Source organism: Parasteatoda tepidariorum, chromosome 4, assembly GCF_043381705.1.
Source record: "Parasteatoda tepidariorum isolate YZ-2023 chromosome 4, CAS_Ptep_4.0, whole genome shotgun sequence".
Classification (NCBI taxonomy): Eukaryota; Metazoa; Arthropoda; class Arachnida; order Araneae; family Theridiidae; genus Parasteatoda; species Parasteatoda tepidariorum.
Genome location: NC_092207.1, coordinates 98,289,294 through 98,316,408, shown reverse-complemented (window position 1 = coordinate 98,316,408; position 27,115 = coordinate 98,289,294). Strand labels below are relative to the sequence as shown.

Sequence of the window (27,115 nt, the reverse complement as noted above, 5' to 3'; positions counted from 1 at the left end):
GTTTTTGGATTTGATGCCCCCATTAGAACATCCCCCTCCTCACATATAGTTAATCCACATGCTTCATAAATGTGTTAATTTATTGACACAAAAATTTTAATGATTTGCCATATTTCAAGCAAATGGAATATATGTTTTATTTAATTTTTATTAAAAACAATTTGCTATTATATTTGTGCCTTTTAATTGGTTAGATTTAAATGAACTTGACTAATATTTTTTTTAAATTTGCATTTATGTAAAATTTAGAAGATAGTTAAATAAGTTTTGTTTTACGTGCTCAGGGAATTGATTTTAGGGTTGCATTCGTGTCTGTGGTTTTCTTTTAATAAAACTCCAAACACCAAAGTTATATTAAAATCAATCACCCTGTACATAAAAAATAAAAATGTTCAATATGTCACATCAAAATAAAGTTATTAAAATCTATGAAAGCTAACAACATATAATCGTTTAATATCAATTACAATTCTGGTTCTTTACAAGTAAGTACACATGCCGTGCAACCTTTCAGAGCTAAACACCTCACGTTTTCTAACCTTTTAATAGCACTAGAATCATAAAAGTTCCCTGTGGTGTCATATCAAATCAGATATAGCACGAAACGGGGAAAGGGGGAATCAACCATAAAGGGGGGGGGGCAATAAAGATTCTGGCAATCGATTCTTATACTGTTGAACAGGAGGAATGTTTTCGCGCTTTGCCTCATTGAAACTTATTGTGAAGTACCGATGTAGGGTTATTTTTAGACATGATCTTTCCTTTTATATGTTACCCCGTCATAAATTTACGTACGTTGAAAAGAACGAAAGGGAAGAGAATAAAGATAGTGTATAAAAGCTGGCTGATTCATGATTTTATTTAAAAAAAATCAACAGATGGAGGATTGTTCACCACTTTTGAATCAGGGAATCTCCCATTCCTTTTCTGTTTTTATAAAGGAAAAGTTTGTATTCATAGTTCTTATGCCGCTTTTCATGAAGACTGAATTAGGGCTTTGAGGAACAGCTACTTACTCAATTTATTGGATTATTTTTAAACACTTGCTTTAAATTTTCTTGCTTTCATTTCCCTATCATATATTCGTAATTTTTTTTAAAAAAAACTTATCCTTCATAGTATTGAAAAATGAAACTGGACTCTTAAAGTAGTTCTCTCACATTTTCTGGTAAAGTTAGTATTTAGATAAGACATTTTTTCCCTTCGTTCTTACTTTTATTCATCAGGTTTTAAAAAAAATAATCGTGTTTCAAAACCAATATTTTATGATTGCATATTTGTTAACTAGATAGAATAGTCGATGTAACGACAGCTTTTCCCGGGCAAAACATGTCATCAGAGCCTAGTTACGGAAATATTTTCATCGATTAAAGGAAATTTATTTTAAAATAGTAATGTGAAGGCCAGTAGGGCAAAATTGTTTTCCAAATCAATAACAGGAAGAGGAAGAAATGTTTTATCAGTGTAGTGTCAAGTATCATACGGTCAGGCATTTGTAGAAACTCCGGTGTGGCGGGGAAATAGAAAAGCGTAGTAAAACCAAATACTTATCTTTACTTATATACACTTAATACGTTACTCAAACGAAAGTTTATATAACAAATGCCAGTTTATTGTAAATTTTGTATGGTGAAGTTTAAGTGCTAGCAAAAATAAATAAAAATGCGTAAGCTTTAGCTAACTCTTTACTGTCGTATTAAGTTTAGTTCTGAAAAGTTATTTATCGTATTAAGTTAAGTTCCATTAGTGGTCGGAATTAATTTTTATTGGTTGTGCAGAATATATAGCATAACGAATAATTTAATTTTTTTTTCTATCAGAAGGAACAACCCTATTCCCTATAAGCCTAATAATTCAAATGCTAATAGGTTGAGCCGTGGTGGCTCAGGGGATAGAGCCTTCGCCTTCCAATGAGGTGCGCTGGGTTCGAATCCCAGCGATGGCTGGTTGATACGAGTTCCGCACCCGGCTCGTACATACCACAACGCTGGCGTAAAAAATCCTCAGTGATAGACGAATCATAGGTTAGAGTCCTATTTAAGTCAGGCTAACCGTGTGAGATTTTCGTGGCTTTCGCTACCATGTAACACAAATGCGGGTAAGTTCCCTCAAAAAGTCTTCCACGAAGGTAAATTTCTCCCAATACTTGATCCAGGAGTTCCCTTGTCTTCTGGATTGGGTTTAAAATTACAAGGGTACGGACTTGAACATCAGTTGCCGTAAACCCGAAACTGGGTCGGCTGTTCAACGACGGTTACAAAATAAAAATTAAAAAGTGCTGGTAAGTTTCTCTAGTTTCGATTTCTTTATCAGGAAATGATTTATATCGTGTATGAAGAGAGGTTAATTAATCTAGTGAAAGCTCATATTAATTGCTAGATTTCATCTTGACTGAAATGACTCGCTTAAATCACTTAGGTTAAGAGAGCACATAAATCTCAAACATAGATATAAGTTACTATTCTGAGCGAACGGGCGTTCATTTAATCTATCACATTTGTTTGTTTGTTCATAAGTGTGTTCTATAATTCAAATGTATTAATAAGATAGGCTACTGAGCTAGTAAACACGCAGTTTGGCAGACGTGTGAGATTAAACATGCTTCAGAAAACGTATAATTGGAAAGTAATTTAATTGGTAATTAATACAAATAGAGTTGTACGCGACTTAGGGCTAAGGAAAAGTAGATCTGAAGTAATAATTTTAAAAATAATTTTTGAGATTTAAGACTATATTTTAAAATGTTAAGCACTGAATTAGACAAGACAACAACAAGACTATACTACAGTTAGCTTTAAGTGTAAAACATACGTTTATTCTACGAAATCATAACGTAATAATAATTCTCATAAAAAATGTTACTTTTTAATGAGCATGCTGATGTTCCTCGGTTCTAAAACTGATTTTCTTAAATTCACTAAAATATACATGCACATTCTCTCCAAATTCTAATCTTTTTAATTTTGAATTTATATAAAAGTTAGTTTGAGTAATATTTCGCATACATGTTCAGAAGTTTTTTTAGAAGAAATTCGGATCCATTAACCGACCGTTTTTATCAATTTATTTTACCGTAAAAAGGAACCTTCTTAAATGAATTTATCCAAAAATAATGAACCCTTATTAAAATATTTTATCTTAAAAAGCGGTCCATTCATAATATTTTTCACTATAAAATTTGAATGTTCATAAAATTAGTTTTTTGAAAAACATAGTCTATGACGTTCATAATTTTAAAACCATAATAACTTCGATAAAAATATGGTTTTTGTATTTTTTTTCATAGGAAACAGGACCTTATTTTCACATATTCACAAAAGCGAGATTCAGGGGGAAAAATAGTTAAGAAAATATGAATAGATTGTTTCGCAAAACAGCATCTTTCACACAAATTGTCTGGAAGTATTACATTTTTGATGATTTTTCACGAAAATTGGTTATTTCACGAAAAGTTTCTATTCGGCTTGATATTACTTAATGTTACATTTTGCTTTCACCCTCTGTTAAAGCAAGAAAAGTATGTGCTGTTAACGGTAAGTCGGCAAGTACCTGAAAATAATTAATTCATTGAAATATTTCAAAATATTCTGTTTCATTATTACAGTTAAATTCAAAGACTAAATTCGCTATAGCTGCATAAACCCTTAAAAGATTCTTAACTCTTATTTTGTTTCCGATGTTTTCTCTTGATGTCTGACTCTCTGAGAATAGATTCTACCATATATATTGATTTTATCGATCTTTTTATAATTTACAGCTGTGATCTTATGGTTATTCGAAATAGTCTAGAAAAAAATATTGCATAGTTGAGAAATATGTCTTGATTCTGATGAGCAAGAGTTGATATTGACTATAATTGTTTATTCTTCCTTGTCTTTTCTTTGTTCTCCTACTTGTTGTGTTAGGTAGAAATAAAGTAGTTTTATTTTTTTCACATAATCATGTTTCATAATGAATGCTTTTTTGCCATGTAACGTACATATCATATTTCGATTATTAACTTTAAATTACAGTTTTGCTCTTATAATGAGAGATTTCAAATTTTGACGTTCTTGTTTTAAGTTTTATTGTCTGATAGATTTAATATTTTCAATTTAATCGCAGCCGTTTTTTATTTTATTTTATTACCGGCGTTGAGTTTACGACTATCAATGGGGCTTTTCGATGGAACAAACCCGCATTTGATTTACATAAAGAAGAAAACACGAAAAACTCTCACGGTTCGCCCTACGACAAGAGGATTCTAACCCACTATCCGTCTACCACTGATGATATTTTACGTTAGAACTGTGATCTGCCAATCATAGTCTGTGCGAGTTGGGAGTGAGATTCGTATTAACCAGCCACCACTGGGATTCGAACCTGGATCACCTCATTGGGGAGCGAATGCTTTATCTCCTGAACAACCGCGGCTCGTGGAACACTTTTGTAGAACCACTGACATATACCATTGCTATATATACCATCGTACGATAGTAGGATCGTTTCTCTATTTTGAGCTTCGTGAATGTGCAGCTATGAACTGATACGTTTATTTATTGAATTTTATATTAGTTTTGATGATATTGTGACACTTATCGTTACTCAATACTAAAACCGAAGAAAAAAGTCTTAATTATATTTGAAGGAGATCTCAAAGTCCTCGATCAAATAAGACTACCATGGGAAATCTCTATTGGTGAATAGTAAATTAGATACAGAGAGAGTAATTCAAATAAACAATTAATTGGTTATAATTTTGCAATGTCACCACAATCAAGAGACTAACTCGAAAACAACAATAACTTTTGGACTCATTATCTAAAACTTGACCTTTCCACAAATTTGTAACCACGAGAACCTCCCATGCTTAGCTCTAACCCATGATCTGTATACCACTGAGGATATTTCATGTCAGCACTGTCGTCTGTGTAAGCCGGATGCGAAATTCGTATTGACCAGCAGCCATCTCTGAGATTCGAACTAGGTTCACCTAATTGAAAGGCGAACACTCTGTCTCCCGAGCCGTCTCGGCTCAATCGTAGTTGTTAATGAAATACGCTTGTTGTCATAACTGCGCAGCTTCACGTGAAATTCAATTATACGAAGGTAAGTGCTGCCACCGTACATTCGAGAATAATTATAGTATAGTTCAATTAGAACATAAAAGTGGCTTAGGGGGCTAACTATTAAAGGTTTAGAGAATATTTTTTTGGTTTTTTTTTTAGTAACGCGTACTGAACGAATTTTTGTTTGGGGTAGTATAACAGCTTGCAATTCTCCTGTCATTAAACTCTTTGCATTCAACTAGCTAGTCTAACAGATTTTTATTCAATGTAATGGCTTTTTTTCTTTATATCCGATTTTGAACTACATACTCTACATACCGATTTTGAACTCATTTCTTTAAATAGCAGTGTCAAGAAATTTTAATTTTAATTATGTAAACAGCGTTCTGGGTCTCTACCCCCCCCCTCCGGGCTGCGGACATGTACCGACCTGTGAATCAAATGGTACCGGGCCAATCAAGGAACAATAAATTATTTTCGTTTTATTTACGGCGATGTGTTTCTCTCGGGTTTAAAATTTTTTCCATGGACGGGAGCTTAACACTTAAAGCCGCTCTCATACCGCGCGTGTAATTGCATTTTATTTTGAAATCGTGTTTGAATACAACAAATTAAAATTATTAAATTAAATTGTTTAAACCATCATGGTCCCCCTTTATCAGATGGTCGAATTAAATTTATCAAACGTTGACCGGTCCACGGCTATAAAAAGGTTAGGAAACTTTGTGATCTTCTTTTTTTCGAATGGCAGGCACAGAGCTTTTTTCGTTTCGCCTTAGAAGATGCCAGAGTTGTTACTCATTTCGCGTTACCCAGTGGGCACCTTGATTGTGAACCAAAGTCACGGAGGCGAGTAACATTGCTCACGCCAATCTGCCACAAACCCGTTCATAGGGTGGGCCATATTCACTCATCACACACAACAGAGGACAACACAAGACAGAGAAACATCCATGCCCAGAGCGGGATTCGAACCCACGGCCATTGGCTTCGCAGTCAGGCGCGCTAACCGCTCGGCCACCAGGCCGGCACTTTGAGATCTAAAAGACCCTTTTTTTTTTCGAAAGAAGCGACACATTTATTCTCTATAAAGGAGCCCACCTACCTCATATTTTCCTTTTATGGCAAACTTAACGATTAACTTAAAAAAAAGAAGAAGAAAATGGTATTATTCATTCTGTTTATCTTTTCAGAGTTATCCCGCGAATTAACCTGCTATCGTGATACACTTGAATTAGATTGTGGCAGCCAGAGCATCATCGGCATTCATCAAGCCTATTTCACAAGTAAGCGACAGGAGAATCATACCTGTCACCCTTCCTCCCTCATCGAACATGAACACATAGAAGATGAAGATGATGCCAAACTCATCAATCATTCCTACTGCTATGAAGATGTGCGCATTTCCATCAATAGGAGGTAAATTACTTAATAATATTGACTCAATTTTCCATTTAATTTCTTAAGAACAATAAATATCCAGCCAAAAATTCTCACGATCGAAATGCGCAAAAGAACGTATCTGTAAAAATTTAACGTCTGTATTAAATGATGCATGAATGGGAGGTTTTGTATATAAAATTGAATTAATAAAACAGACATAAATGCAAATTGAAACGAGTGAATAAACTTTGACTAAAATGTACATTCGCCCTGGTGTTGTGTTTGGAGAAAAGAATCGCCAATTGTGGTAACTCAGTCTACTATCTTTCTCTTTCACAACCTCAAATTTTCGGCAAGTTTTGAACCTATTGTCATGCGTGACTATCTAACTAAAATTATATAGAGGAACTCTAGTTTTTCTAACTGAAAGTCGGGAGTCTGTAGTTGAAATGCTCGATTCCGGACTTTCCTTAAAACTCAATTATTACTTAAGACTTGTTAGAAATTTTCCCTAAATCCCGTAAAATACTCTTATTAAATAAATATTAATTTGAACTAATATAAACAGAATTAAAGGTATTTAATATAAAATTACATTTCACATAGCAATTTTTGAATTAAATTTTACAAAATATATTTGTACAAAATATTTTAAATCAAACTATTATAATAAAAAAGCTTAACATCGATATCTCACATGTTTTGTGTGCCAAAAAGAAAACGAAATAACCTAAATAATTTTGGATCTAATGATTAGATCTTCACGTTCTGGGACTCATTCTTAATGGTTCGAGAGTGTGACCATAAATATGCTTTCTAATTAGTAAAGACGATATTTTAAGTTTCGAAAACGCACTTCCTCTGAATAAGCAGTCCTTTTCCTCCAAGAAAGGTTTCGAATTTTTTGACCAACAAAATATAGGGGGTACAAAGCTCTCGAGATGTGGTGAAAATACGCAACAAGTAAAATTAACATTAAGGGGAATCGCCTGACCAAACTATGGGGCCGTATTTCCCTGACTGCTGCCCGTTTTTTCTTTTTTTATTTGCAATGTACACTCACAAATTTATAAATATATTATTCAGAGGTCTGTCCAGACATTTTGTGAAAGGTCCGTTTTTGTAAAATTGTGACAAAATTACTCGTAATTTGTGAATATAAAATAAACGTTAAGTCGCATTCTTTCAACCAGGGTCCGCTTTTGTGAATTTGTGCAAATAGGGTCCGTTATTGCAAAAAAACTTTTTCNGGAAATCGGGAGTCTGTAGTTGAAATGCTCGATTCCAGACTTCAAAACTCAACTATTACTTAAAACTTGTTAGAAATTTTCCCTAAATCCCATAAAATACTAATATTAAATAAATATTAATTTGAAGTAATATAAACAGAATTAAAGGTATTTAATATAAAATTACATTTCACATAGCAATTTTTGAATTAAATTTTACAAAATATATTTGTACAAAATATTTTAAATCAAACTATTATAATAAAAAAGCTTAACATCGATATCTCACATGTTTTGTGCGCCAAAAAAAGAAAACGAAATCCCCTGATTAACTTTGGATCACGTTCTGGGACTCATTCTTTAATGGTTCGAGAGTGTGACCATAAATATGCTTACTAATTAGTAAAGACGATATTTTAAGTTACGAAAGCGCACTTCCTCTGAATAAACAGTCCTTTTTCCCCCCCAATAGGATTCGAATTTTTTGACCTACAAAATATAGGAGGTACAAAGCATTTTTTCCCTTCTTTTTTTATTTGCAATGTACACTCACAAATTTATAAACATATTCAGGGTCTGTCCAGACATTTTGTAAAAGGTTCGTTTTTGTAAAATTGTGAAAAAATTACGCGTAATTTGTGAATATAAAATAAACGTTAAGTCACATTCTTTCAACCAGGGTCCTGCTTTTGTGAATTTGTGCAAATAGGGTCATGTTATTGCAAAAAGAATTTTCAAGGAGTTTTTAAATTGTAAAGACATACAGATTATGCTCAAAGAAAATTAAATTTTAAAAGATAAACAGCAGTTGCAGCCACTAAATTAGAGATGCAACATACAAAAATTTGGTATGTAGCCTATACTGCTGAACGCGGAATATTCATTTCGGACGAATAAATAAAGAATCATCTGCCGAAGACAAAACATCGGTTCGTTTACATCTGTCTTTCTCCCCCCCCCCCCCAAAAAAANAACAATAATGAAGTTAAAAAAATTTGTGAAGGGTCCGTTTTTATGAAAAGATGTTTTGTGAAGGGTCCGTTGACGGACCCAAATTTCTTCTAAACAGATCCCTGTTATTCCAAAAGTATTCTTTAGGGAATATTGTGGAACTAGGCAGCTGTTTCAAATTTTGCATATAATTAATCTGCATATGCTTTTAATTAACTTTTCAAAGGAGCTAAATATATTTGATTTTAGAATTAATTTAATTTTTCAATAGCTCAATTAAACATATACTCAAAAAAGTTAAAATGAGGTAAATTTGTGTCAAGTTATAATTTTAAAAAATTTCACGATGAACTTTAGCAATGTATATGCCAATTATAATTGTTTGTCAAAATTTTATAATTAAGCAAATTAAAGTTTATTGATTTTTATATTTATTTAATCGAACCTTTTTTGTAAGAATCGATCCCTTTTTGACTGAAATTAAAACATCTGTCATGATGGATTATGAGAGTTAGAATGTATTCAAGAAAATAATATTGTTATGTATAAGCAAGACACTGAAGCATCTAATTTTACTTATATTCATTTAAATATCAAATATAACTTGCAAATTAAAATAATTAGTAATTTTTTAATGTCCAGTTAGCAAAACAAATATGTTTTTGACAAACAACAATACAAAAATACTAATTTAAAAGTATCTTAAAAAAAATAAAACAGAATGTTCCGAGATTGCATCTTGAGCGAATAAGTGTCAACTATTTTTCTGAAGAGATCTGGAAAAAAAAGGAAAGAAAAAGACGAAAGCTTCATTTTTATTTAAAAAATGACAACATAATAAGTATTTTCTGTAATTATGGTATGCAGGATAAATACCACATATATGCGCGACAGTTTGTTCCGAACCAGTTCAGGATTTTTAAATTTATTTTTTACATAAAATTACTAATATGGGTTAAAGGATGTCTGGAAATGATTTTAAAGTCAAAGGATTAAAAGACTCTTATTGGATTTCAGCCAATACAAAATCTTTTTGTTGCATTGTTATATTTATTTTTGAGAGTTGGAAAAGGTTCAAATTATGTCATGACACAATAGAAGTAGTGAAATCGTACAACAGTGTTCGTCCATGACTCCCTCTACTACTTCCCAGTTACAACCTTATTTTGATCAGTTTATTTCTTCTTTTAATGAAGAATTGGTGTCAAATGTTATCTAAGATCTAATAACGTAACTACCCATTAGCAGAATTTTCGGAGTGAATCTGCAGCACTAGCTTCAAAATCCAGATTTATCTAGCAGGATATAATCTAGCAGGATCTAGGCAGAATATAATTGTCAAAATTCAGCTTTATCAGCAAATAGTAAAATTTGCATTTATAAGATCCTTAAAAATCACCCCTTGGCAGAATTTTTTTCGAGCTTTCTGTGACAATTCTCTCTAGTACTAATAACCCTTCTGAACGACATTTTTAATTGTAACAAATATATGTGTTATTAATTTAAAGTAACAGAAGCGCTTTCTTAAAATTGATTTACAAAAAAAGCCCTAATTTTTAGAATAGAACAGTTTATAATTTTTTTAATTACAAAAGTAATTTTTTTTAAAAAATTTAAATATAAAAGAATACATATTCTAATATTATTGGCGCGATATTCTACTGAGAAATATTTGTATAGTTAACTTTTTTTTAAATACTATTTGCTTTTTGGAAATTACTTTTTATAATATCAATTTTAAATTCCAGCTAATGCCAGTCATTGCGGAAATTTTTGATTCTCAAAAGAAAGTAGGAAAAAAAATCATGAGTGTTTATTCCACCTCCAATATGCGAGAAAGGCATTTTTTGAATATAATTCTGCAGAGAGGGTAAAAAGTTTTGTTGAAAAGAGGGGAAAAAATATTTTGAAAAATTTTGCAGATAAAAAAAATCTACCTTTTTGCTTCCCAAATAAAAAAATAATTTTGCAAGAACTTTGTAATGTAATTTGAGTTTTATACAATGATTAGTATCATTGTATCAGTATGAGTCTCTGTAATCAAGTAACAGAAAAAAATCTTTACTTTTTGTTCTTTACTTTTTTCTCTCAATTCTGCCTTATAATTTTTGTCGGAAACTAACTGAAAGATGTTAAAAAAGGAGTCTCGACAATTTCCCCCCTCTTGTTTGTTTTTTTAAAATTAAAAACTAACGAAAAATAATCCCTTAGCACCTGCTACAGTGCTGGATGTTTTCTCCTACCAGGATAAATACTAACAAGAACAAATATAGATCTTTGTGTAAGAACATCTTTAGTACAATTTTGGAAACACTAAGATTTCAAGATATAAACATACTTATGTAGATGTCGGATTACTAAGTTTCCTGACATTTTTGTGAATCTATAATAATATCTCCCTAAACATTTTATATCGTTGAACAGCCGACCCAATTGTGGGTTTACGACTGCCTATGTTCAACTCCTTAGCCTTGAAATTTCGAGCCCAATGCAGACGACAAGACAACTCCTTGATCAAGCATTGGGTAAAATAACCTTCGTGGAGAACTTTTTGATGAAACTAACTAATCCGCATTTGCGGATTAGTTTCATCCAAAAGTTCGGAGGAAAAAAGAAGAGGAGCGCGAAAACTTCCCACAGTTAGCCTGGCGACAAGGACTCTAACCCATGATACGTCTACCACTGAGGATATTTTACGTCAGCATTGTGGTCAGTTGAAACCGGATGCAGAATTCGAATCGACCAGTCATCACTGGGATTCGAACCCGGTTCACCTAATAGGAAGGCGAACGCTACCTCCATGAACATTTTAGCGAATCAGTAGGGGAGAGTGGGGTCAATTGTAACATTTTTTACTTAACTATTTTTAACTAACAAAAAATTCAATATATTATCAATATTAATTGACAGACGAGTAAAGTAGACTATTCTCTACTAGAAAAAAAAAAAAATACCTTATTTTAAATGTTATTATATTAGTTATTAACAATTTTTGACAGTCGTGCACTTGTTACAATTGTCCCCACTTACGGGGTCAATTGTAACAGTTCATAAATTCAACTAAAACATAGTTAATTATACATATTATCATAGTTGTGATATATTTTTTTATTGATCAAAATAGTAGTGATATTTTAGGAGTAAAAATAATAATGAGCAGAGACCTAAAGGGTTAAACTTTTAACTTTAAGGGGTTAAAAATTTTAATTTATGCTGTGAAAGGTGACAAATAAAATAATGCACATGCAACATAATATAAATGATATAGGAAACTATTGGTGGTTCTTAAAGAGTTAAGTAATGGTTTGTAAACATAAGATTATTTATTTTCAGCTGTTACAATCGTCCCTTTACTTATTGTTACAATTGTCCCCAAGACGCCATTTCAGCTTCATTTGTTAAAAACAATGCTAGTTAATTAACTAAACTAATCTTTTTTTTCTGAAATGTTAATTAAGGTGTCCACTTACATATTCGGTTAATAATTTTTATTTATTTAAACAAAATTACTTTGTTACAATATAATATTCTAATACCAAAAAAATTACTTACGTAGCGTGAAAATATCTTTTGTGATGTAACTCTTTCAAAAGTACCTAGAAATGGTTGCCAGCAGGGGTGTACATGTAGATTTATTAAATACACCTTGTGCGCCACCTAAGAACCAAATCTAAAACCCGACACTCGAAATATTTGCTCTGTTACAATCGTACCCTGTTACAATTGACCCCACTCTCCCCTACTTCATAGTTGAATCAATATTCTTCATAATCGTATCACTGTGTCTACTTCAACTTTTGTGTACGGCACAAGAAAACGGAAGTAAAAGTTGTAGAGAATAAAAAATGTTATTAGATGAATGTATATTGTTGTGTTAGTGGTGATGAACGATTTATTTTCTTACAACCTGAGAACACGTATGTATCACACGCAACGATACTCCACAACATCTTCACTAAATTCTGTAATAACTTTTTAAAAAATAATACTTATTCCGTTCTGAAGAAGATTGTTTAGTTACATTTTCAAGTAGAAATTTGTAGAATGTACATTTTCATATTCGAGGACCTTCCCCGCATTTGCGCATACGGTCAAGTCTACTTCTATTTCATAAAAGTAGGGCTGAGATGTGAGAAAAGATGAAGGATTGTTTCTTGTTTTCGAAAATGAACAGTAGTAGCCATAGATATTTTACAAAGCACAAACGGCTTAAAGTTTATCAAGGGATATTAGAAAAAATCATCATATGAATCGAACTAGAGCAAGAACCTCCAGGTTACAATTTTATAAGAGACACGATTGCAAATTTGAAAATGTACGTTGAATCAATACTGCATATAATATTTTCACTCGTCTATTTATTTATTCATCATTTTCAAAATAAAAGCGATTTGGAAAATAATTAGAAAATAATTTATGAGAACTTTTCGATTTATCGAGAATTTTTGGATTTTCCCAAATCTCGAATGCTCTTAGCATCATTCGTAGTTTTTTAGTGACTGTTTTTAAAGTTTTTGAATGCGGAAAATAGGGTAATTTTTAAATGATTGTTTTGTCTTGGTAGTGTTATTTTTAGACTATTCAACCTTATATATTTATACTAAGATTTACCAAGTTTTAAATTTGGCACATTAATTTGCTCTTTATTTCTTTTTAGTAAAATTAATGTCTATAGTCTAGACTGAAAATTTCATTGGGAAAATAGGGTCTAGACGTTAATCCCCTAAGACCGTAGCATCAATTACTGATGCAATTATTGTTTCAAAATCATAATAATGATCTGTTGATGAACTAGGCTAAGTCATTTGAAATAATATAAAATGCTTAAACTATTTATGTTTGAGACATAGCGAAAATCCTTTGATAAATTTATTTTAATTGCAATTAAAAAGAAAAATCATCCATTGTGTAGAATTACTAGAAAAATTTTGGAAACGTTGTCATTTAAGAGCTTGTTGAAAATTTACCATTACAAATTTTGCTACCTTCATGTTATCTTGACTCGATTTATTCAACCGTCGTTTAAACTTGGCAGATTTTTAGGCAATACATTTAACAAGGCATTTTAAATATTATCTACCTGTCCTGATAGGCAACGGTTCCTATATTTTTCTGTTTCTGAATTCTAAATAATCAACCTTCTTTCGGCGAAATCCTAAATTAATAAATGATGCTTAGGGTAAAGGTTATGAGTTATAACCTATAAAATATTTAATTAGAGGAATGAAGATTTTTAACTGTTTTATCATTAATAATCTTAAATTAGGTTTTCTGTCCGACTGTTAAATTGGCAGTCTTTTTGCAATATCTAGTCTAGATAGGAATTTGTTGCTGGTGTCAATGAGCTGTAAAGGATTAAAATTTGCCGAATTATGGTTTACTCCGAAATGAAAACTCAAAAGAACAGCTTTGAAAATGGTTATTATGGAAACATATTTCATTATTAAAGAATTTAGCACTGATGTTATAATATTTAGCATTGAAACATTGATGTTATAAAAAATTTTAAAAAAAAACTGCCTGTAGTTTAATTTATATAAACGGTGAGTTTAAAGCCAATGAAAATTTCATTTTTCAAACGTCTCTAAGCGGTCTGAACTGAGCGGTCTAGGATAAAGGCCTAAAATTGTCTTTTTCATCTACTGTCTAAATTATTAGACAATTTGTTCTGAAATTATAAGGGAGACAGACACACAGACAAACTCTTCATTTTTATATTTATATGTATACATATATAATATTTTTTTCTTCAAATTTTTACTGACGTTTTAATTTTATTAATGTTTTATCGAGCATGAGAAACTTAGAAGTAAAAATGATAAAAATTATGTAAAATGAAGCCGCTTAAATTGCCATGTAAAAATTTTTTAAAAATCTTTTATTTTTTAATGTCATGGTTTTGATTGAGGGCACTAAAAATATGGAGACTACTGTTATTCAACAACTATGACTAAATCTGAAATTATCATCGAAATGATTCAGGGAGAAAACAAATGTTTTAATTCTTCTGTAATGAAATTAAATATTAAATTAAATTTTTAAACTTATCAAAAGTTTTATTTTAAACAATAGCTGGCTATGGGGGGTTCTTGTTTTCAAATGCCCTAAATTTCATGGTCTGTCGACTGATTAAGAAAATTGTTGACACAATTTAGGAGTCGTAGAAAAATAGGCTTAAGGCAAAGAAAATTTTTTTTATAACAGTTATGTGTTAATTTTAAAATAGCTTTGTATAGTTTTTGGATGGGGGTAAGCAGATGTTTTTCATAAAGCGAGCAATTGAATTCAATACGCCTAGCGTTTCTAATACTTCTACCTCAAAGGAAATGAAGATTTAAGAATGGACTAGTTCAAACTAAAAACTTACGCTCCGTGGGAGTTGAGGTAGTCAAACTAATTCTAAATTAATCTATAACTCTTTGCACTCCGAAAGTAAACAGTTTTATATTGTATGTTTAATAGACGTATTTTTTTTATTGTTGGATATTTTTTCATGTAATTTTAGTACTTGTACTATTGATTAGTTATGTTGAGAAATAGTTTGTACTAATGCTAGTTAAATGAATAGTATTCGAAATACAATAGGTTAAGCAGACCGATTAATTCTGCATAAACGTTGTTTTCTGTTGATTAAAAAAATATGTTTCGACTTGGAAATTCCTTGTCAACGTTCTCTTATTTTTAAAAGTCAAATGAAATGAATTATCCATTTTATTTAACTTTTACCCGCTCTTATTATACAGAGTTTCCCAATTTTAGTATTTTGCCTTTTTTTTTTTTCTTTCTCTTTGTATCAAAATTTTTGCTGTCTAATTTAATTTGTAGTTTAATAAATGTAATTTAAAAAGATTTTGACCAACACAACATATAAATAGTAATTCTATTAACCTATTCCATATCCATTAACCAAACTTGTTGACTAAGGAAAAATAATCGATTCCCTGCTTAGAACCGTAATATGAAAACCATCTTTAAGCTCCCTGGCTCACTTATTAAATTAACATTATAATTGCAGTAGGGCAACAAAAAAAAAAAACTATCAAAACATCGCGTAAAACATTTCTTTTACTGAAAACCCTCTGTAAAAATCACACTCCTAGAAGCGTGAGTGTGACAGAAGAAAATCTCTTGTCACTTTTCCCTCACTGCATCATTAATGCATTAGCTGGGAATGACAGAGGGTGACAGAGTAAACACGTCACTCCTGATTTAATCACCCGAAAACTTTTCCTCTGGTCCCAACAGTTCTTATAATGGTCGATCGATTGACTTCGTAGCTTGATGAGTACCCATAAGAAAATAAAGAGAATGTTTATACTGGGTGTGGGTGCAAGTATCAATACCCGTAGGGGTTGTACCCTGCAATCAATTCAACAATGAGTCAGCAATGATAACACATTATTCACGGCTGTATAATTTAAGCAAATATTTTCCCTATTTTAGAAGTTAGTAATATTTATGCTTTTATTTATTATATTTATGATTTTATTAATTTTATTAAACCAAATTTTATTAAGGTTTCAAGACGCTGCCAACATGAAAAATTTCATACTTTTCGACATTAGTTTGTAAAAAATAAAGCTAGTAAAATAAACCTTTAAAAAAAATTCTTTCAATCAAAAGAAAATTTTAAAAAATGTAAGTCACTATTCGTCCATTTTACTCATGCAATCTATTGCATGAGTAATGCAATGGATAAGATTGTAAAAAATAATCGCCCTTTTTGACATCTCTACTTTTGTTAACTCTAGTTTTTACAGAACAAATAAATTGCAGTTTTACAAATAGGGTAAACTTGATCAAAAAAATTATTTTGAGAACATTTGATTTTTTTTATATATATGTTTATTTTATTTTGTATAGTTTAATTATTTTTGTCAGTTTGCCCGATTCAGATTTCTATGAAACGATGGAAAAAATTCTATTATGATTTTCACCAAATAATTTATTTTTATCACATTTTACTTTCTTTCATGTCTATTTGTCTGTTTAGATATTTAAAACAAATTGAAATCGAAATTTTGATCAGCTCCTAATTAGCTAAAGAGCACAAATTTCAATACTCCTTGATCCGCTATAAAGAAAGAAAAAATAAGCAAAGTAACTACACTACTTTTTTTACTACACCTCTCCCCTTTTTTTTAAAAAGCATCAAGTCTGTTGTAATAAGGACAATCAACTCAAGTTTCTGGAAATCCATTTTCTAAAGAAAATCAAATAGTGAAGTTTGCCTCTAATGGCAGTTCTCGAAATAAAATATATCTCGAAATATAAAAACATAAGAACCTAGAAACAAAGCAATATGGAAAATTTGAAATTCGTTCCAGCGTTTAAAGAAATATTTTGTAGTTTGTTACGATATTTTGAATATGATATAAAATATCGTAAATTGTTTAAATTGTAATAAAAATATTTTTTTTAAATTTAAATATTGTATTCTTAGAGAACATGAATGCACCTTTTACTCATCTCTGCAGCAATTAATTTTCTCCTTCCTTTTTTACAATCATGCTCATTACGAAATATTTTATCGCCTTCCCAATAAAACGATTTTAAGTGCCATAAAATCGTGAGGTTATTTTCATCGGCACTTTTAGTCAGGATGACAAGCTTCTTCAGACTTAGTAGCGACAAATCCGGTAACCTTTTAATCCATGCTGTGTGACATTTAACATCCATAAAATCCATTACTATGAGTCAGTGATTTCAAGGGAAAATCATATGGGTTGAAAACCACTCTATTTAATGAATTGCTTAATTACTTTTTACTGTGGCTTATTATAGAGAATATAGTTTGTTAAAAAGGATAGAATGGTATCCTTTTATGTAGTATTTTATTATTTCGGGGTTAATAATAATGAAAAAAAATTTAACCTATTATGGGGACTGCAGAATATGTCCAAATCGAACGAATCTGGGGAAATTTTTAGCCAAATTTAAAAAAACAAAAAATTGCTACAAATTGTTACTTTAAAAAAAATTTCTTTTCATTTAAAACTTTTTGATTTTTTAGTTAAAATTCCTTACCTAAATTTAGTTACGTAAATCATAACTGTTTCAGTAAGTATTTTTTTTGTTTTATATTACTTTTAACGCTTGCTGTTTTTTGATAATTTAAGTGAAATCAAAAGAAAAAAAATTTTCTTTGTTAAAGAAAAAAATATTAACAAATTTTAACAAAATATTAACTTTACTTTCTAAAAATATTTTGAAAAAGTTATTGTAACTTAAAAAAAAAAAAANAAAAAAAAAAAAAAAAAAAAAAAAAAAAAAAACTGTGTTCAAGGGAAATATTAGACTCTTTCGAATTTTCCACACCCCTGCTAATTGCTGTAAATTTGGAACCCAAATTTAGGCTATAGAAGGTTGAAAGCATCTGATTTATAGAGCTCACAATACAAATTAGTCAAAGACCCTCTACATTGCCCGGTCAAAAATCATACATTTTGTTAAATAAAGCTTTAAAAAACTAATTTTCCTTTACTCATTAATAGCCATTTATGTATTAAATGTGTTTATTAATAATCATCTGTAACCAGAAACTATACTAAATTAACTGGAGGGGGAAAAAAAGTACTTTTCTATTGTTATGCTTTTAGCAACGAGCATATTAAAAGTTATTAAATAAGAAGAAAAGCAGCGCTCTGTAGATTAATCATTTATTTTCCCCATTAATTAAACCGCGCCTCACTAAAACAAGTCCATTATGTTATTAAATTCGAATCTGAAGAACAAAAGAGGTTTATGATTACACACGACCGACCTTATAAAGCAGAAAAAGATGCCGGCCATGAAAGCTAATTCATAATGAACTCGCGTTACTCCATCAGAGAAGACAGAACGTTTCATGTTGCACTAATTAAAGCAAACTATGTACGTACATAAGTTGAGTAGTTTCAGTATTAGTGGATTGGCAGTGGCATCGGTTCCGCACTAACGGATATTGTGTTCTGCTGAGGGTAAAATCAGGAACGTCACTTCCTGGCTTAAGCGTTCTTTCCCCTTTTTGTTGTATGTGAACGGATATAGACATATGTGATTTTGAAAGGAAGTTAAAAAGTAGCATTTATTATTATTTATTTTTTCATTGAGAAACATTTTTTTTATCGTGGAGGTCGTGATTCTTTTTAGCAATATTGGTTGCTTAAACGAGCGCAACAAGACTTAAATGGGTGAAAGTTAATAAATATAAAACGAGTCAGCAAATTTTCTTTTTATTTTAAGTGGTTCATAAAAGAACGCCACTTCCTTAAAAATTCGTATATATTTATAACCTTTATATATTAACTTTTATATATGTATATATTAATTTTATTCCGTTATTTCTTTCTTTTCCTAGTAATTTTTTAAACAACCAAACCAAAAAGAAAACCTTTAATACTTGAGGTGTATATAAATGAAAAAGCAACTGTTATTCTATAGATCTGAATTTTTCCTCTTTAAAAACTTATCTACACTTGCTATCATAAATTAAAGAAAAATTGCACAAATAACGATATCTCAAACAGTTACACGTAGAATTAAATGAAATTGACGCACAGCTAAGTGCAAATTGTTTATAAAAACGCACACAAAAAAGTAATAATTAGACAATTATAGTGTTGCAGACATTAGTATAGTTGTGAAATAAAGTAATCTACTGTGTCAGTTTTGAATGGGAAAAGTACCCCAAGTTTGGAATATGATCCCTTCAAGTAGTAATACAACGATCTGTGATGGTTTCAATTCAAGAGAAGCATTGTTTATTCAATGCTGTTGCAAGGGTTTGAGGATGAGGACCGAGAGCAGTTCACGTCTTCCCAAAGCATCCCTAACAGGATCGATAGAATTCAAGCCCGATGATCGAGCTGGCCACTCCATGCCCTGAATTGTTTGCTCCCGAAGATAATCATCCCCAATGCGAGCCCTGCCCCACATAGCGTTATCGTCCTGTAGCACGAAATTATCACCTACTGCGCCGCCCAAAGGCACTCGAAAACATCGAATATGTTAACTATAAAGCCGTCATGGTTTCAATTGCAGCGCTACTGTTTTACATATTGCAGTTATTGTTAGCAACTCGTTTAACAACACACCCAAATTTCATTGGCAATTTGCTTATTTTTGTGCCAGTTATCATCGCTATTTTTGTGATTTTTTGTGATCCTTAGATAACCAGTGCATATATTTACCACATTGCAAAGAAATGTTATTTTGGCTATGTTGGTTAAACAAATTATCGACGAAGTAGATTTGTGACAGTTTAACTCTGTACTCAATATTATCTTAAATTTGAACCTACTCATTTAAATTAGAAGACAATTTAACTTTTGAGTCGTTTGATTTGTTACAACTAACTCATCTAGCACTTCACCAAAGTTTCCAATGGCTTAACACTACGGTAAAGATACGCTGAACAAGAAACATCTTCCACTAAACAGGATTGACTGGATTTGATCCTATGACCCTATGCGTTTATTTAAAAGAATATATTTTTATTAACAAAAAGTAAAGAAATAGAAATCATTTTCTTGTTAAGGAAATGTTTATAACAATTTTGCAATTTTCGGAGAATTCTAGTATAATTTGTAACAAACCAATACCATTACACTGTTTTTCAAAGTTCTCGAGATGCTCAATTTAATATATTTTTTAAAAATATTTTAGATTTTTTATTTATCATTTAGAAAACTTCTGATGTACTACACCATAACCATAAAAATTGTAAGAAATTTTTTTGGAAAATAATCATTTTTAACTAATAATTTGTTTTGAAGAGAACATTCTGTTTCTAGAGTCTCTGCTAGCCTATAAATGAAAGCATTGTTTCCAAATATCGATTGTTATCTTTCATTGTAGAAATTCTTATATTGTAAGTTAAGTTGCGTTATTATAATTTTAGTGAAAATAATGAGCTTCAAAACCTAATTTCGTAGGACATATGAATTAGTTTTATTGAAGAAAAAAAAAGAAGCTGTAATTCTGTTCTAGTTTCAGTATTTGCCATCGCATTTCTTACATTCATCATTTTAATTTCAACAAACTTATAATAAGAATTATATTTTTAAGTTAAATATGTATCTAAATGATTGTATTAATAAAAAATTCAATAATCAATTTAAAAAAATTTACCTAAAACTGATATATTATTTTCGTTAAGGAATATATATTTAAATAAATAATACTTTAGCTTTTAAGAAAATTTAGAAAAAAAGTAAATAAATAAATAAAATATATAGTGAGGTTTTCTCTAAAAAGCATCCAATTTTTTTTTCTAAAAATAATTATTTGTGGGTATGATAAATGATAATCTTAATGAAACATCTGAAGTTTTTTTTTTTTTTTTTTTCTTGTGCTCTGCGATTGAAATGAATAATAATTTGTCCCATAGTGATTGGTATCCAAATGCCAAAAAGCAATACGAAAATCAAACTGTCTACTCATAATAGTACTTGCTTTTAAAAAAAGGAATTTAAGAAATTTGATTTGAATAATTCCAGCTGTAACTAATTTTTTTGGCAACTAGTAGTAAGTACTGTTTACACAAATCCAACTCACTATATTTTCCCTTTTGAAAGAAGTTTTCGTAAGTGTTAAAACACATTGTTAGGTGATGAATGAGTTTATTTCTGTTTTCACCTGCCTTTTTAAAAACATCTGCAAATGTTTGTAGGTGCTTTAAAATAGCATGATTTAAAACGCGAAAGGAAAACTACCTTTATCTATTCTTTTCTTGTTATCCAACTGAAAAGCATTTTTCAAAATTAAAAAAAAAATAGACATTAAATTCATCGAACAAAAAGTTGTATCTCTTAGAATATGTTAAGTTACTTGTAAAATCATTCAAGTACTATTTGCGCTTTCCGTTACGGAATTTCGTGATATTCTTTTATTTGTTATGTCACGAATTTAATTTATTTTTGCTGCTATTAAAACGGTATATTAAAATATTAACTTACTCAAAATTACTAAGTTTTTCTTTTAATTAAAAATCTAAATCAATGAGTTCTTCGATTTAAAAAACAAACTTAATTTTAGCTTAATGCGACGCGGTTATCTTCTTGCTCTACCAATTACGTTATTACTGAAAGTTACGAGATAAAAAAATTTTTTTATTAGTGTATGTTTGCTTATCACGATTTTTTTCCCCCGGTCGTTTTGCCGATTTTAGACTATCTTTCCAAACCGCATAACTGCCAATTCTTCCAGATTTTCCAATGATTTTATTTTTATGAAGTGATAACAAAACTTATGCTTTTCTACTTCATACTTGAATTTATAAATTTAATTTTGAATTATTTTAAATACCATCATTTTATATGAATAAACTTATAAATATATGTATTATTGCATAACAAATCTCTTACAATCATAAAATCCTCTGATAAAATAGACAGATATATTATCCTACAAGTGATATTTTAATTCTTATTTAATAACCTAGCTACCACTAGGAAAAGTCACTCTTGGAAATGCAAAACTTGAAAGATTCAATTATGCCTCTCTTCTTCGTCTAAAATTTTTCTATCCCTTATTAAATTATTGTACAATGTAACGTTATTCATTGTTATTAGCAAATATAAAAGCACAATTTCTTGCCATTTATTTGATAAAACTAGTATTTATTAGGGATGTAACGAATAATAATTTGGCCGAATGACGAATATTCGACAATCGAATAGCAGAATTTTTTTAACAAAAAAAGTTAATAGTAAATGTTATTTTTTGTATATTAACATATTTAGTCATTATTGAAAAATAATCAAAACTTAGCTTTATTATTGGTATGTTTAAAAAATTCGAAATTCTTGTTTTACTAGTAATACAATATCTCGGGACATCGGCAAGTTCGGTAAAATAACTCATAAAACAAAGATCAAAACTAACTTCATCCAATAAAAAATAATTTTACTTTTTAATTCATTAGAGTGAGTAAAGGACGAAATATACAGACGATAATCGGAAATGTACGAACCTTCCACCACAAGTGGTATCCAGTAAATTAACAGACGATAAGAAAAACAACTCCCACTCTTCCACATATCTTTTATGATTATGAAATTTCACTATTAACAAACTAATGCAAAATTTAAATTGGTATAGAATCTGTCGTGAGAGTACAATGTCTAATCAACATAAGAAGAAAACTTGTATAAAAAAAAAACAGCTAGGTATATGTAGCATAAGAATTGAAGCAATCATAATAACTTTAAAAATAACGGGGAAAAAATAAATAAGACATTAAATTAAGCTTGGGGATAAAAATAATGTGATTGCTAACCTTTAACTTAACACCCACCATAGCAAATGAGCAAGAAATTTTTTTTCTACTAGATGGATGACCTTGCAGTATTTTGCACGATTCGCTGAAAAGACGGGCAATACTGCCGTGCAATAAAAAAAATCAACGTAAGCGACAAAAAATTCGAAATTTGGCATTTTTGTGAAAAAAGCTATTTATTGTAAAAAAAAAATTTCGAAATTAAATTTTGTTCCATCAATTTTTGAATTTCCATTTTAACTTTCATTGCATTAGCGAGAGAAAAAAAAAATCATCAATTCACTTCTTCTCTTGAAATACATCGTGAGGCACTTTGTTGTTTTTTCAATTGTGCGACAGAATACGTGTTAAATCTTTTTTATCATCACAAATGCGAAACAGAAAAAAGAAAAATCGATCTCAATTCTGGCAAGAAAAATTTTAGCTTAACAGCTCAGTTTTTGCAATTATCGTATTTTTAAGAAAAAGTGAAGAACAAAAAAAATAATTAAGTCTAATAAACTCTCTAAAAACTCTGGCCGTGAATAATAAAAAAATCAGTGGAGACAAAAATTTCTAAAAATAAAAAAAATAAGAAAAACTGGGAAAAAAAATCGTTCTTTATTTTTAAAAGAAAAATTAACTCTGAAAATCTCAAATTAAATTTTTTACATTGCCGTATTTCTAGGAAAAAGCGACGATAAAAGAATAGAGTTTATTAGAAATGTTTTTTTTTTTAAAAAATGCTTTGTCATAACATAAACACTGATTGAAAAGAAAAAACAAAACAATTATTCTTAGTTCTGAAAACAAAATTTTTAACATTGAAAATCACAAATTTTCAGGTTACCAGTTATTTATATTTCCGTAAATTAAAAAAATAAGAGAATAAATGTCTGAGAATCAGTACTTTAAAATGCCGAAGGAATAAAAAAAGAAAAACAACGAAAAAGAAAGAAAAAAATAGTCCTCAATTCTTAAAAACAGAAAGTGTCGAAAAGAGATAAAATTAATTTGCCTTAAAAAAAATTGATTTAGTAATCTACATTAAATTCTTCAATTTTCGTTTTTCCATTTGTCTTACAGAACATAATTTTGAAAGCACATGAATTATAGAACTCAGCAAATATATGCAAAAACTATTTCTAATAATGTATAGTTAAAAGTACAATTTTAAATTATTCTTTATTAAACCTGTTCAAATTAAACAAAAAGTTTTCGAAACATATTTTGTCTTGAAACAATTGGCCTATAATATTTTACCGAATATTTAGCCAAGCATTCAGCCGATAATATTCGACTAAAAGGGCCGAATACTATAAATCAGGGCTGTCCAAGTGCAAAGAACCCACGGGCCAGACTTCCGGTCACTGATCACCTGGCGGGCCGCAGTTTGAAAAAGTTGAACAATAACATCTTACCTCTTATACAATAACAATTAATAGTTGAATTATGAATTATAAAACAGTGNGAGAAAGGGTGAGAAATTCTCACCCATTTTTTTTCTATGATGAAAACACTGGAATATTTAGCCAAGCATTCAGCCGATAATATTCGACTAAAAGGGCCGAATACTATAAATAGTGGCCAATTATTCGTTACATTCTTAGCATTTATACTATTTTTCTAAAAGTTTCTAAACAAACTCTCATAATAAGTTAGCGCTGTAGCAGTTGGAATGCGAAGGCGAAAAATGTATACCTATATTGTGTCGAATAATTTTATTAATGTATAATTGTTTATCTTGTTGTAATATTTATCTTGTGTTAGCGGTTTTTTTTCTCTCTTATGTGACACTTTTGTTACCTAAAACTTAATTTAATTGCTGTATTTGCAGAGATACATTATTCTCGCGTTAGAGTAATTTGATTTTCTGTCAACGTATCATAGTCATGCGGGAGACTTTTTTAACGACAGCTATGTAAATAATGTGCTCCTTTTTCTCTTTGGACTGGCGCAATTAAAGAGTTATTAACAAAGCTTATGCAATGTTGATCTTAAGTGAAACACTGTGAAATTTTTATGTTATAAAAGTATTTAGAAGAGCAGTTATAGAAAACTATGTCCAAGAAAGATTTCTAGACCGAAAAATTTTAACTACTGTTGTAAAGTTTAAATTATTATATATATTATAAACTATTTCTTTAAAAAAAATTTCTTTTTAATGCATGCATTGAAGGTTACATTAAATTCAAAGATGAGTTTTTCTATTTATATGCATACAAGTGAAATATATTGGATGGCCAAAATTAAAGCGGCCTGGTAAATATAAGCATCAAATGTATAAGTTATTATATAAATGTAAAAGCATATTATTCTACCACATAAATTCAATAGTCATTGTTATGAATTCAATAGTCATAACTAAATTTATAGATCATTATTTTTCTTTTTAGGTGTTCTGGCCTCAGGAACTGTAATTTTACTTATTCAGATGAAATGGAGAAGCAGTGTTCAAATCCTGATGGCGTTTTAATCGTCCAATATGATTGTGTTCGAAGTAAGGAATTTTTTTATATGTATCTTTCTCTGAGAAATATATAAACAGCATTTTTACCAACACTCGGATACGGTTCCGATAGGTACCTACTTCGATATTTTAATTAAAAATAATACGCAATTGTTCGCCTGCTTTTTTGTAGTAATACGTCAACATGAGAATAAAAATAAGTAACTTTCGCTCACCTGATTATCGGGTATTGATGATGCAGTGTTAAAGGGGAACAGTAAAATTTTCAAAAAAATGAAGAATAAAATTGTATTCTTCAATAGTGTCTATCCTTTGAAAATTATTGAATTGATTTTCGTAAACGTAAAAGTTACAGGATATAATAAGTCTAATGCGAGGCACTGTGACATGTATAAACTTGTGCGCTTAGTTGATTAAAGGATTTGCCCACTTCTGCCAAAACAATTTAGTAAATTACTATCACTTTAACTATTTATTGGAATAATTTTACATATGTATGAAAAATAATATATGATAGTTTCAATATTAATAGTTTAAATGGCAACTTATTGATTTTAATGAAGGTTGCTATAGATTATTGACATTTATGTAACCATTAGAAATAAATGTAGGCCGAGCAGCCAAAGAATATTGTCAAAATGAAGATGACCGCAGAATTTCGGCTGCTATTAAGCATATGAGGGTAGATCGACAAGAAAAAGACTTACGCAATTGGTATTTGTACATTACAGTTGATTGCAAAATTTTCTATATATTCACGTGGTTTATTGATCACAAAACTTTTAACGCAATTTCACTTGTCGTATCACTAACTTAAACTCTGTTGCAAGTTAAGAAAAACCCTTACTATAGTTTATAGACAGTTTGCATCGAAGAGCACGCCTAATGGATATCAAGCATCAACATCGCCAACTCTTGAAACGACGTTGTACAGTCTTCTGTGTACTTGCTTTCTTAAAGCGTGTGAAATAAGAAAAAAAATAATTGTATAGTCAATTAACAAGTATTATAAATTAATAAAAATATCTAAGAAACGTAACAAATATTCGCATTTAAAGAAACTGGCGAATGAACGAATAATAAATATCTGTTTCTTGCAGTTCGTCTTACGATTTTCTTCTACAACGAAACAAAAGTAAAAATTCTTTATCTCGCATTTGATTTGTTAAGGGCATGACAGCATATGGCGCGTCATTTTAGTGGTCAAATCAAATGCTCTTGAAACTCATTTAGTGTTTTTTTTTTTTTTTTAAATATATATATATAATATGCGGTGTATCCACACCGATATTTTTTAGTTAATTGCGTGAAAAAAGCATGATTAAAGAGTCCAGTTGTGCATTATCTGTTTATTTAACTAAGCGATGGTGAAATAGCAGTTTAACCCCTCTCCAAAGCGGGAGAGGGGGAATACATATCCCGTCTAAGCTGACGAATTTTAATTAGGCATGATAAACAACAAAAAGCCACGCAAAAACTTGTGCTCTGCGTTATATAGGATGATTACAAGTTGTAAAGTGGTCAGTCATTATTGCCTTTTTTTGTATTCCTACGCCTCATCAATTTATTTATTACTCAAAGCAAATCGTTTAATCTTTCCTTATATGGAAGTGAAAGATCTTAAAATAACTTCTCTTTTGAAGTATTAATCTAATTATTATTCATTGGCATGTTTTTAGCCTTGAAGTCCCAAAATAGAATTTCTACCCTTATCCTTTACTAAAGATATTTAATGAAAAGGAATGAAGTTTTAATGCTTTTATTAATACAAAAGTATTTAATTTTTGTATTACAT

General features: G+C 30.1%; 1 protein-coding gene across 1 annotated transcript in view; it reads left to right on the top strand.

Moving 5' to 3' along the window:
* LOC107452002 (uncharacterized) overlaps positions 1 to 27,115 on the top strand; it is a 48,308-nt gene that overhangs the window by 6,552 nt on the left and 14,641 nt on the right. Inside the window, exons 2-3 of the mRNA XM_016068269.3 lie at positions 6,242 to 6,467; positions 25,247 to 25,350. Coding sequence (XP_015923755.2) covers positions 6,242 to 6,467; positions 25,247 to 25,350 — 330 coding nt within the window. The remainder of the gene's footprint in view (positions 1 to 6,241; positions 6,468 to 25,246; positions 25,351 to 27,115) is intronic.